Below are 12,825 nucleotides of genomic sequence, written 5' to 3'. Positions count from 1 at the left end.
CAGTGTTTTAACTGTTTAAATGAAAAACACTGTAAAACTTAGCATTCCTAGGAATGCTCCATTCAAATAGTAATTGCCTTGTTTTTATCATGTTGCCCTCTGGAAAAATGAAGCATTTAGCTCTGAACTGCTCTCAGAAATATGAAATATACCTGGGTACTCATGGCTCATATGTGTAATCCTACCCACTCAGGAAGCTGAGATCACTGTTCAAGGCCACAGGGCAGAAAAGTCTGTGAGACTGCATCTCCAAAATAGCAGCAAAAAGCTAAGCTGGTAGTGTGGCTTAAGTGGTAGGGCACCAACAATGAGCAAGAAAGCCAAGTGAATGTGAAGCCTTGAGTTCAAGCCTAAGTACCAGCAAAAAAAAAAAACACAAAAAAAACAAAACAAAAGAATGTGCAGCTGAGTCTTTTGTGGAGTTTTGCTTCTCTTACCTAGAACCAACACTAAGCTCAGCTGAAATGAAAAGCCTGCTGCTACCATCCTTAATTGTCATGGCCATATTTAATTGTTCCCTTCCTAACAAACCCAGAATTATGAGTTATTCTTTTTAATTTTATGCTGTTTTTCTTCTTTAGAACCAGTTTATCTTCATTATTTTCAGGTCTGTCTTCCTCTGTATGCTTCCATCTTTTGTTCCCCTTAGGCACAGCTGGATTGGGTTTCGTGATGCCAAAACACTTGACTAGAGTTCTGGGCACTGCTGTGTGGGGAGCACAGTCTGGGCACTCAGGAGGACATAGAAATCCAAGGTGCTCTGCTCACCAGATCTTTGCAATCTTTGGAAATTTGGTGCCATAACCCTTTAACCACTGGATAAATGAGCTCCAAACCCAAAGCCAGTGGTCCAAACAAGAGGACAATTCTCAGTGAACTGGGGTAATAGTGTAGCAGCAGAAAACTTGGGAAACCTTCAGTTTTTAAAACCATGGTATACCCCTCCCAATCCCCAATCCTCTGAGTGGTCTAAGCTACTTTCCTCTTTATTTTTCACTAAGAAAATGTAAAACATGTCTTTGTCTCCTTGTAGATGCGAACCACACGAAAGGTGTCAGTGTGGCCAGTGGGCCTGGTTGGTGGGCGACGCTACGAACGGCCCTTGGTGGAAAATGGCAAGGTGGTTGGCTGGTACACTGGCTGGAGAGCGGACAGACCTTTTGCTATCGACATGGCAGGTGAGGAGTGGGTTGCTCTTAGGTGTGCCCATGTACAGTAGTGCACCAGAACAAGAGGGTATATAAGATGAGTTTGGCTGAGCTCCAGTGGCTCCTACAAATCCTAGCTACTCAGGAGACTGAGATTTGTGGATTATGGTTCAAAGCCAGCTCTGGCAAGAAAGTCCATGAGACTCTTAGCTCCAATTAACCACCAAAAAGCTGGAAGTGGAGCTGTGGCTTAAGTGGTAGATGCCAGCCTTGAACAAAAAAAATCTAAGGACAGTACCCAGGCCCTGGGTTCAAGCTGTAGTACACACACACACACACACACACACACACACACACACACACGCACGCACGCACGTGTGCATGTGCGCTGCTAGCTTATACCTGTAACTCTTAACTATGCAGGAAGCTGAGATCTGAAAGTTGCAGTTTGTAACTAGCCTGGGCAGACAAATTCTGAGTTATCTCCATTTAACTAACAAGAATCTGGACATGGAGGTATAGCTCACATAGTAGAGACTCAGCCATGGGGAAAGAAGGAAGACAGGAGAATTTGGGGTGAGAGTTCAAGCTCTGGTACCAGCAGAAAGAAAGAGAAAAAGCGAGGAAGAAAGAGAAAAAGGGAGGGAAAAAAGGAAAAGAAAGAGGAGGAAAAAAAGAAAGGAAGGAAGGGAAGGAGGGAGGAAGGGAAGAAAAGAAAGGAAGACAAGGAAGAAAGAAAGGAGGGAAGGAAAAGGAAGAGAAAAAGAAGGAAAAAAGGAAGAAAAGAACAGAAGAAAAAGAAGGGTGAGAGGAAGGAAGGCAGGGAGGCAGGCAGGAAGGAAGGAAGAGGGGGAGGGAGGGAGAGAGAAAGGGGCAGAAGAGAGGGAGAGAAGGAAGGTAGGGAGGGAGAAGAAAGAAGGAAGAAAAGAAAGAAGGAAAGGAAGGAAGGAAGGAAAGGAAGATGGGAGGGAGAGAGAAAGAAAGAGGAGGAAGGAAAGAAGAAAATGTTGACCTTTCTCTAGCCTTTTTTTGCTTTGTGGTCAGTTGTAGGGCTTGAACTCAGGGCCTGGGCACTCCCCCTGAGATTTTTTTTTGCTCCAAGCTACTGCTGTGTCGCTTGGAGCCACAGCACCGCTTCCTCTCTATTCTTTTATCTAAGGTAATGAATGGAGCAAGAAGCTTGGAGGCTTCAATGGTAGGAACTGGGCCTGGCCCTTGTCTCCCTTTTGGTGCCTCTCTGTGGAAGACTCATTGATGTTTAAATACATCATGTTTATTGATAACTTGAGTAATTATTTAAAATCATTTTAATGCTTATTGATAAACTTGGTGCTTTACATAGCTAAAATATAAAATTGGATTGCTGGTTTTCCAAGCAGTTACTAACTTTGGTATAACTATGTTTCAAATTTTTATTCCTTGACCAACCAAGTGAATTAAATTAGAATAAAATGCTGCTTTACCATGAAGTGACTCATGTTCTGTGGGTGACATGAAATGATGCCCATGATCTCTGTGGAAGAATGCAGTTTGAAATATGAGACTTGGGGGGGGGGAATCACTGACATGTATCACCTAGAAGATGTAGGCAGAAAGGCTTCAAAATTGAACATATCAATCACCAGTGCTGTCTGTCAGCCTGTGCTTGTCCAATCTTTTGCTTATATTTCCTAACTGCAGTCAAAAAAATTCTATGCTCAGAATTTGGAGGCTCTGCTGTGTACTAGGTTTGACACTTTCTTTCTGATGGTACTGTATATTTTGAGGAAGCAAAACATTGTGATGAGTAGTACTAGGGGAATGTTAAGAGCACAGCTCTCTCAGAGGGCTGTATGTGTGACTATCACCCTTCACCATGGGAGAAGGCACACTATTTTTGCTTAGCATTTCACAAACATTACAAAGGAGACTGTTTTGTGGCACTGTGTGAAGCAGTATGGATCTCTTGTGCTTTGCTGGTGGCACTCTGCTAAGTCCCATCCCTGTGTCCTGACTCTTCTTCCTTCTCTCAACTCAAGCCAAAACCCTTGGTTTTCTGTACTTGCAGCCCCAGAGCTAAACTAGCACCTCAACCAATGTATTTACCTGGAAGTAGACAGAGAGACAGGTGAGCCATACTGGATGGCCCTGAAGACTTCCCAAAGATCCATAGTCAGTTCACTGGAAGTCAACAGCTCTAAAAATGAGGCTGACCATAATTCTACTTTTGAAAGATGAATATATCCTTAATATATCCTTGAAGACAAAATTGAGAGCTCAAGCAAAGTCTTTCCCTTGTGTGGAACTCAGTATCTTCCTACATAAACAAAGCCCAGAGTTCTTCTACAATCCCTTTTTCTCTCACTTTGGAAAACTCAAAAATCCAGATGCTTGGATTAGAGAACTCCAACTTTGACCTTTGGTTCCAACTTTTCTCAAAACTTGGTTGCAACACCAAGTCCTCACACAGGTCTCCTCACACAGGGCTGCTGCCAGTAGATATGCTTCAGAATGCTAGACACCAACCTAAGGACAATGAGGACACCAACTTGAATGGAACTCAGCAAGGCAAAGTTTACTTCTGCAGAAGGGTGAACTAAAATCTGGCAGGCAAGCACACAGAGCAGGCAGGTTGCTCCCCTTTTATTGCTAATGCAGCACACCTGTTGTGCTCAGATTGAACAAGCTCAGGGTCATAACCTGCAACTTAACATGGCTCAATTAACAGGAACAAGGCGTGTTCATTTGGACATAGCAGGAATAGCATGTAACTAAAATTTAATCAACAAGGGCCCAGCCATCTGGCTAAAGGAGGTTTTTAGAAAAATAATTATTACAAGATTGATAGAAAGGAAGCAACCCATTCTGATAGAAAAGATGGCTTTTCTCACACTTCCCATTACTCTGAATGGGTAACATCAATGTAGGAGCGACTTGAATAACTTTCTGGATCTTAGTATAAGAACCATTAGGTAGGGGATCAAGTATCAAGTAAACTTTTTGAATATTTACATTGTATCATCCAAGATTTGTGTCCAAATAGGTGTCCAATAAAACAAAATGTGTTTTATTAGGGATGGCCTATGGAAAGGCATTTAGTGGTTTTCATTGCTAAATCCTATGAGAAATTTTAACTAATGTGACACTGTAGCTTTTTTTCTAGGCATTTTAATATATTTTCAAATCATAATAAAAGCATCTAGGCAAGCACTGGTAGTTTACTCTTTTATTCATGGTTTTTCTTTCACTTCCACATAAACTTACTGTTTACTTTAAACACTTTTCTGCCTTTAAATTATTTAATGGGTAGGGAAAATGAATCCGTTCTCCTAGACAGTATCACACTTTGCTCCTTCATACCTGTGACTTCAGGTCATCTTGCCACTCTTCTCTGAGATTTGGAAAGCCCCAGACCTTTGGGAGCAATAGGTAGAACCATGGGCGTGCGTGAGAGTGTGGAGTGTGACTGATATAGGAGAGCCAAGGATGGCACTTTCAGGACCATGGCAGCAATTAGAAGGAAAGAAAGATGTAAGGAGTTTCAAGAGAGAAAAGTAACTCCCCCCACCCAGCCCCTTAATGATGGAGGAGAAACTGATGTTTTTAAGAGAAAAACAGAAAAGTCTCAAAGGTGAGGAAATGAGAGGGTGAGGTCAGGCCCCTTAGATGGGCAAATTCTCCTTAGCAGAATCACCTCTGACTCCCAGGTTAAAGGTAAGATTCCTAAGGAAGTAGAGACTAGGGGTAGGGGAAAACTGATTGTTAAGATGAGAAGTTTGGGGGGCTGGGGGAGGATGGGAAGGGATGGGAAGGGGAAACAAAGGAGGAGGCTACAATGCTTGATAAGAAATGTACTCATTATCTTGCCCATGTAACTGTAACTCCACTGTAAAATATTTTCACAATTAAAAAAATGAAAAAAAAGAAATTATAGTATCATGAGTTATAAATGCTTAAAACACAGGCAAAAATAGGAATAAAAGGAACAGACACATATGGTAGCAATAATTATTTCTTGGTATGTCATGCATGATTTAGCATATTTTATATTATATATTTAGTTTATATTTCATATTTATTAATGTTTCACATTTTACTGATCCTTTTAGCATATATTATATTTTCCAGTGTAATATATACACATTTTATAGAAAATAAAATAACTTAAAACATAGAAAAATATTCTTTTAAATAAAGCTATATCATGTAACTTTGTTACAAGCTATATTAGTAACTGATCTTGAAACTAAGATAGAAAAGAGGTAATATTAATCTGATTTTTACAGTTCCTTAAAAAAAAGATGAGAAGTTTGACTCTGTCTTATTGTATATTCCAAGTCATAGCTGGTGTGCTTAGAATATATATGCTTGAAAATGTCCGTGGGCAGGTTCAAGCTTGGAGTTCTGGTAACTATCTGGGTAGGGGAATGAAGCCAGAGTATTAAAGCTATCAAAATTTTAGAGCTATTAAAGCTATTAAAAATTATTAAAGAAACAAGGTATTTCAGATTATGCTCATCATTCAGCAGAGATTTAGATCTTGCTAATACCATATATATTATATAAGACCATATATGATACAGTGAAATTATCACAGATATGATTAAATTGATGTGTTAAACTTACATTTGGTTTCATTTTAATTGTTATAATTTGTACTATCCTTTGGGTTATAATTTAGCTGCAGAAAATATGGTACTCTTGGGTAATTAAAATAGTCTGATAACCAGTACACTGGTTTTGTAAAAATAGGAGTTTGCATATTAGGAAGAAAAAGACCACACACCTGACTAGTTTTCAGTCAGTGCTACACTGTCATCCTGGTGGAGGAGAATGGAGTTTAAAGAACAGGAAATGAGAAAGAAGACAGCCACAATACCTGCCCAGGCTTCCCACCTTCCTCGTTTTTTATACCCACAACCGTACCCCCAGAACAAACAGGAACAATTGTTCAGGAATGCAAACTGGAGTCTTGCTCCCTGTGTTCTGGAGTCAACAAATCCTTGCAATCAGGCCTACCTTACCAGCCTTGAGCCCCTCTGCTGGATCTTCGAGAGAATTCTCTCCTTCAGCCCGATTACAGTGTCCCTACTTTCACCCCAAGGCCACTACAGGGGCTGAGACTAGAATATCATCTTTACTTCACCCTACTCATCCCTGGAAAGACTTCACTGACACCCCTAGATTAACATTGCTCCCTCCCCATCATATTCACACTCTTAATCTCCTGTACTCACTCACTTTTGCCACAGTGGCACTGCCTTCCTTACTATCTTTGAAACTCCCTCCTCACCTCACCCGACTTCTGCCCCAAATGCCACTTCCATGTGAGCAGAAGCCCTGACCACTGTGTCACCCACTCTCTGTGTATATCTGTACATACTGTAGCCAAGGCTTAAGAGGATCTGAGTATTGTTTTATTCCCCAGTGTGTCTCCATTGCTAGCTTACTGGACAGCCCCCCCCTTTTTTAAAGCTATTGCAAATGGCTATAAATGTGAAGAAGGCCAAGATCAAGGGGTAACTGTAGGCAGATGGGGAAACTCTCTCTGGAGACACACAAATCAGTTATACAATGGTTTCTTTGTCTTGATACTTAGCAAGGCATCCTGCATGGGTCGATGCACTTGCAGCTTCTTTCTTGGTAGATAATACTGTGATAAACTGAAAACCAACCTGGATCAGGTGGCCCCAAAACCAAATTAGCTCAGTCAAATATAATATCACCTGCTTTGCTTCATGAATATAAATACTCAAAGAAAATGGAAGGAGAGACCTCCTTGTTCCTTTGGAGCCATTTGTAACTTAAGCATGCTGTTTTCCACGCATGGATGCTTTGTATAAGATAGATAAAGTTACTGAAAGCTCTCAGTAAAGTGACTTGATGTATCGTGGTTTATTAGTATAGATTCTGGGGACCAGCTTGGGACTTCGTTCTTAGGTGATGCATTATGACTGCCCCTGGACTTTGTATGGGTCTTCAAAAGAGAAATCTAGTTGGGAGGGGGTGGGCAAGCCTGTCTTAATAACCTGCAGAATCAAGTGTTCTGGCAATAGGCAGCCTGTTGTTCATTTCTTTTTGGTGCAGCTAGGGTTTGAACAGACCCCTACACTCACTCAGCTGACACGCTACTCCAAGCTTGCTTTGCAGTGGCTATCTGAAAACAGTCTCATAGACTCCTCTGCCTGGGTTCATTTCAAACCACCTCAATAGCTTTTCTAATCCTTTTTCAGGGGCAGGGGGCCCTGGCTGTGTTGAACCAAGGTGTGCGTGTGAGATAAGAGCCTCTACACTCTCCTCAGAGAGCTTGGTTTGGTATACCCTGGAGGGGGCTGAGCAGGGCCTGGGAGGTGGAGTGGGAGAGATCCTCAGAGCACTGACAAGACTACTCAGGAAGTGGGCTGAGGGTTCCGGAGTTCCATCCCAATTCATGTAACTGTTCTGTAATTAGGGACTGGATTTCTTTCCTCAAGATATTATTGTAATAAAGTATTCATTCAGGACTAAGAATTTGGAGCACTGAAAGTTTCTTCCTTCTATAGAAGAAATCCAGCTGGCTTAGTGATGGCTTTTGCTTAGCCTTCACCAGACATTCACACCCTGTGTGCTTTCATATTTAATCTTCACTCCAGGTAATGAGAGGTGTGTTAGCTTTCTTTTCTTTTTAATTTTATTTTTTTTTATTGTGAGAATACCGTACAGAGGAGTTACAATTACATGGGCAGATAACGAGTACATTTCTTATCAAGCATTGTCGCTTCCTCGTTGTGTCCCCTTCCCATCCCTTCCCATACTCCTTATCCTCACAAATGAGAATCCTAAGCACATACAGTCTAAATGTGCTACATGATTTGTCTGGAGCATCCTAAGAATTCAATGATTAAGAGCCAGATTCAGTAGCTAGGTCAGTGTGTTCACAAAAATGACCTCCACCTGACTATGGACCCCAGCTCTCTCACCATGAATCAAGGGGACACCATAATCACCAAGCAATCTTTCCTTCATCTTGGAGTAGAAGAAGTGAAAAAAACTCACTTTTTTGAAATGTGGCATCACATATAAAGCACGTAGTAGAACTTTGTAGATACCTGTGAATGTTGCATCTCTTTAAAAACAAGATCAGATGATTTAGATGAACTAGGTTAATTGTTTTAATATGAGAAAGGTTGGGTTCTTGTAGACAGCTGTGATGTGGGACTGCTGACCCCAGGTCCCACCCAGGCAGAATAACCACTACAACATGGGATCTAATACCATTTTTTTTCTCACCTGAAGACTAGGTCATACCATCTCCCCTCTGGTTATAGTGAGAGTCACATACAAACATTTTTGCTGGTCTATGATTAATGGGTTCTGAGCTTGCATTTGACTGTCAAGGTAATATTTACGAACACGCAAAGACCAGGTACTGATAGTTCACACCTGTAATCCTTGTTACACAGGAGACTGAAGTCTGAGGTTTACAATTTGAAGCTAGCCCTGGCAGACAAATCAAGAGACTTATCTCCAATTAACCAGCAAAAAGCCAAACACTAGCTTGAGGCGTTGAGTTCAAGCCCAAGTACTGGTACCAAAAAAAAAAAAAGGAAAGGAAAAAAGAAATAACAGCAAAAAAAAAAAAAAATGCCAAACCATGCGAATGCTACTATAGCTTCATGGACTGTACTATGTCTGAGCTGCTGGACCTGGGCTCATTATGATTCATTCAACAACTGGCTCAACAATCAGATTGGCCTTTTGAAAGGAATGTTGGCCCTTGCTTTAGAAACCACCAAAACAAAGAGTGATCAGTAAAAGAACATAGCCACCAAAAATCATGAAAGAGTTATCTGGGAGCAGACTGGGACTCCATTTTTGTAATTTCTCAGCTGAAAAACTAAACAAACTGAAGCACTTGAGCTTGAGCCTGCAAGAGAAAAATGCCATTTATAACAGTTTTGCAGGGTGTTCTATGTGGCATGAGTTCCAGTGAGCCCAGCAGTGAGTCTGCACACAACGGAGGCAAGCATACATTGCAAAAATTACTCTTGATGAACAGGGATGGATTTGAAAGGACACTGCTTACTTCTTATAGACAAGTCACAAAGGGGAAAATGTCTTTTCTTTCTTTTTTTTTTTTATTTTTGCTGCCTTGACTTTCTTGAAGACATCTGTGGTCATAATTTTCATCACAATACTGTTAATTGTTTTTCTTTAGCCAGGCGCCAGTGGTTCATGCCTGTAATCTTAGCTACTCAGGAGGCTGAGATCTGAGGATCAGGTTCAAAGCCAGCCTGGGCAGGAATGTCCGTGAGATTCTTATGTCCAATAAAGTACTAGAAAACCAGAAGTGGTGCTGTGGCTCAAGAGGCAGAGTGCTCACCTTGAGCTGAAGAGCTGAGGGACAGTGCCCAGGCCTAGAGTTCAAGCACTACAACCAATAAAAATAGAATTGTTTTTCTATGGACTGGGGGAGTGGTTCAAGTGGTAAAGCTCCAGCTGAGTATGAATTGTTTTTCTCACAATTTGGCCAAGTGTCTTTGTTTTGGTTGATTGCTTGAATAAACTTTTAACCCCTTTCAAACTATCTGACTAATTGCTTCAAGACTCAGCAGTAACAAATGAACCAGCAGATGCCTCCATCCTGTTGTTAGAATCTTGCTAGAATCCATGTGTCCACAAGGTGGCGTCATGTCACTGTCCTCCCAATCCCCATTTCCTCATCAAATGGTGAATACTACTATCAACTCTGCAACCTGTTTCCATCTGAAGCACAGCCTTTGACTGTAGTAGTTTGAATAATGTTTGCTGAATTCATTAATTTTAACTTGTTTCCTTTTTCTAGTTCAAGGATTATCAAAATGAAAAGTTAAGGCCATCTTATTGTCATTGTTTCTTAACGATGAGAATTTAAAAGGGGTGTAGGGGGAAGAAATGCAGAAGTCCCTAAGGAAAGCCTAATCCACATCAGAATCACCAAAGCAGCTTTGGAAAAATACCCACAACTGGGGTCCCCATCACACCAATTAGACAGGAAATAAAAGATTTGGAGTGGCTATATTTGGTGATTTGAAAATACAGCAATAGTAATGCAGAAACTAGCATAAGGATACGTATGCAGATTATGGGAATATAATTGATAGCCAGGAAGTAAACCCTTAACTATATGGTAAATTCATTTTTGCCAGCGATGCCAAGACTAGTCAATTGTAAAAAATCATCTCTACAAAGCATAATGCCCAGAGTTAGAAATGTGCTAAACCCAATAGTCAGATTCTTTTAAAAGGCATTTTTTCCAGGTTCATCCATTTTCTGCAAATGACATACTATTCTTTCTGATGAGAAAAAAATTCCATGATATATACTTATCACATATATGCACTACATTTTCTTGATCCACTCCTCAAATGTAGAGCATATGGGCTGTTTCTGTGGGCTATCATGAATAGAGCAGCAATAATTATGGATGTGCAAGTATCTTTACTATATCCTGATTTAGAATATTACCAGTAGGTGCTCATTGCTGTATCAGTGGATGGTATGACCTGGGATCACTGTATTCCATATCATTCTCTTTTTTTAAGGAGCTTCCAAACTGTCTTTCAGAGTGGCTGTACTAGCTTACATCCCCCCCCAAACATCCCACCAGCATTCCTTCCCCTCCCCCAACATCCCACCAGCATTAAATGAAGTAAATCAGGCTCAGAGAGACAAATGGTGCATGTTTTCTCTCATCTGTGGAAGTTAGATCTAACATATAAACATCCATAATAACACATTCAAGGTTATATGCATATATACACAAATTGACTAAAGGATGCTATACTTAGGGGAGGAGTCCAATGGTGTATGTAACTCCTCTGACTAGGCAACTATTCAACAAAATGAAAACACAGAAGCTGAAACATGTTCTGGGGGAAAGGCAAAAGGTTGGGGCCACCAATGGAGAAGGAAGAGTGAGCAACACAGTTATTATATTCACTGTACATAATATAACAACTGACCATTGTACCTTGAGGGTAGGTATGGGATGAAGGAAATCTGGGGGAGAATGATGGAAGGGCTGACTTTGACCAAGATGCACTGTACTCACAACCTTACTTCTGGAATTGAATCCTCTTTTTACGAATACTTCATTTTTTTTAAAGGCTTTTTTTTTTTTAAGCCAGGCACCATTGGCTCTAATCCTAGCTACTCAGGAGGCTGAGATCTAAGGATCCTAGTTCAAAGCCAGACTGGGCAGGAAAGTACACGAGACTCCTATCTTCAATTAAAGAGCCAGAAGTGGAGCTGTGGCTCAAGTGGTAGAGCACCAGCCGTGCACAATAGAGCTAAGAACAGTGCCCAGACCCTGAGTTCAAGCCCCAATATCAGCACATAAATAAATAAATGGCAATTTTAATATATATATATATATATATGAACTATATTTAAATAAGAGGCCATAGACATGGAAGACTGAAACTGTTTTTTTCCTCTATTTCCCTCTTTCCTTCTCTCTCTCTCTCTCTCTCTCTCTCATACACACACACACACACACACACACACTGTTAGGAGAAGACATGCGTGGTACTTTAGGGAGATGATGTAGTAATGTAACATACAAGTAGCTGTCTTTCCCCAGCAAGTTTCATGACTGTATTTTGTGTACATACATTTCTAATTTAGCAATTGAACATTTTAATGGCTTAAAGTGGGTTCAGTGAAACAGCAGTATAACTGTCTCTTGTTTCTGGTATTGGTAATTTGTGATTTCTATTTCCTGGGAAGTATGGGTAATGTTTTAACCTTATCGCCCATTCCCCTCAAGTTAGTTTTAATTTTGCTGAGATTCTCTATTGTTTTGTTTCACTTCAGTAATTTCTACTACTATACTTTATAGTACTTATCCCCTATATATTGGGTACTTACCTTTTCTAAAGGTAGGAGCTCATTTCTCTTCTTATTTAGTAAATGTTTAAAGCTGTTTAAAACACTTCTGTCTGAGGTAATGACACAAACTTACCTGTAATCCCAGCTACTCAGTAGGTTATGGAATCCAGGTTTTCAGAGCCAGGCTAGGCAACATACTAAGCCCAGTTTCCTATTTTAAAAGTAGTTATTCTCCATCCAAACATTGCATTAGATGGATGAATCTCACAATTTTTGAGATGTCTTGTTTTCACTTGCATTGTTAACTGCTTTTCTTGTATTCTTTCTTCTTATGTGTGTGTGTGTGTGTGTGTGTGTGTGTATATGCAGATAAGCCAGATCTAGGGCTTGAACTCAGGGCCTAAGTGCTGTCTGTGAGCTTTTATGCTCAAGGCTACCACTCTTCACTGAGCTACAGCTCCACTTCCAGCATTTTTAGTGGTTAGAGATAAGTTGTGTGTATTTTTAGAATGGACTGAGTCAGATTCAGAAAATTGTAATGTTCATATTTAATATCATATGTTCATATGTAATGTTCATATTTAACATTAATAATACAGTGATATTTTATATTTATATATAAATATACCAACATGATTAAAAATGAATCTCATAGAATTTCCTGCTCCTATTGGCTTGGAATGGAGATCCTCAGATCTCAGCCTCCTGAGTGATTAGGATTACAGGCTTTTAAAAAAAAATCATCTTTGGGGGCTGGGAAGGTGGCTCAGTGGTAGAGCGCTTGCCTTGCATGCCTGAGGCCCTGGGTTCGATTCCTCAGCACCACATAAGCAAAAAGAAAAAAGCC

At 40.4% G+C, this 12,825-nt stretch overlaps 1 protein-coding gene across 2 annotated transcripts in view; it reads left to right on the top strand.

The window, feature by feature from the left end:
• B3gat2 (beta-1,3-glucuronyltransferase 2) overlaps positions 1-12,825 on the top strand; it is a 47,709-nt gene that overhangs the window by 29,143 nt on the left and 5,741 nt on the right. For both annotated transcript variants that reach the window (XM_013033627.1, XM_013033626.1), the window contains exon 2: positions 1,034-1,178. In XM_013033627.1, the coding sequence (XP_012889081.1) occupies positions 1,034-1,178 (145 nt within the window). The remainder of the gene's footprint in view (positions 1-1,033; positions 1,179-12,825) is intronic.

The sequence above is a fragment of the Dipodomys ordii genome, unplaced genomic scaffold (genome assembly GCF_000151885.1).
Source record: "Dipodomys ordii isolate 6190 unplaced genomic scaffold, Dord_2.0 Scaffold172, whole genome shotgun sequence".
Classification (NCBI taxonomy): domain Eukaryota; kingdom Metazoa; phylum Chordata; class Mammalia; order Rodentia; family Heteromyidae; genus Dipodomys; species Dipodomys ordii.
The sequence above is the reverse complement of the archived record's forward strand: the minus strand, read 5'-3'. Positions and strand labels throughout refer to the sequence as shown.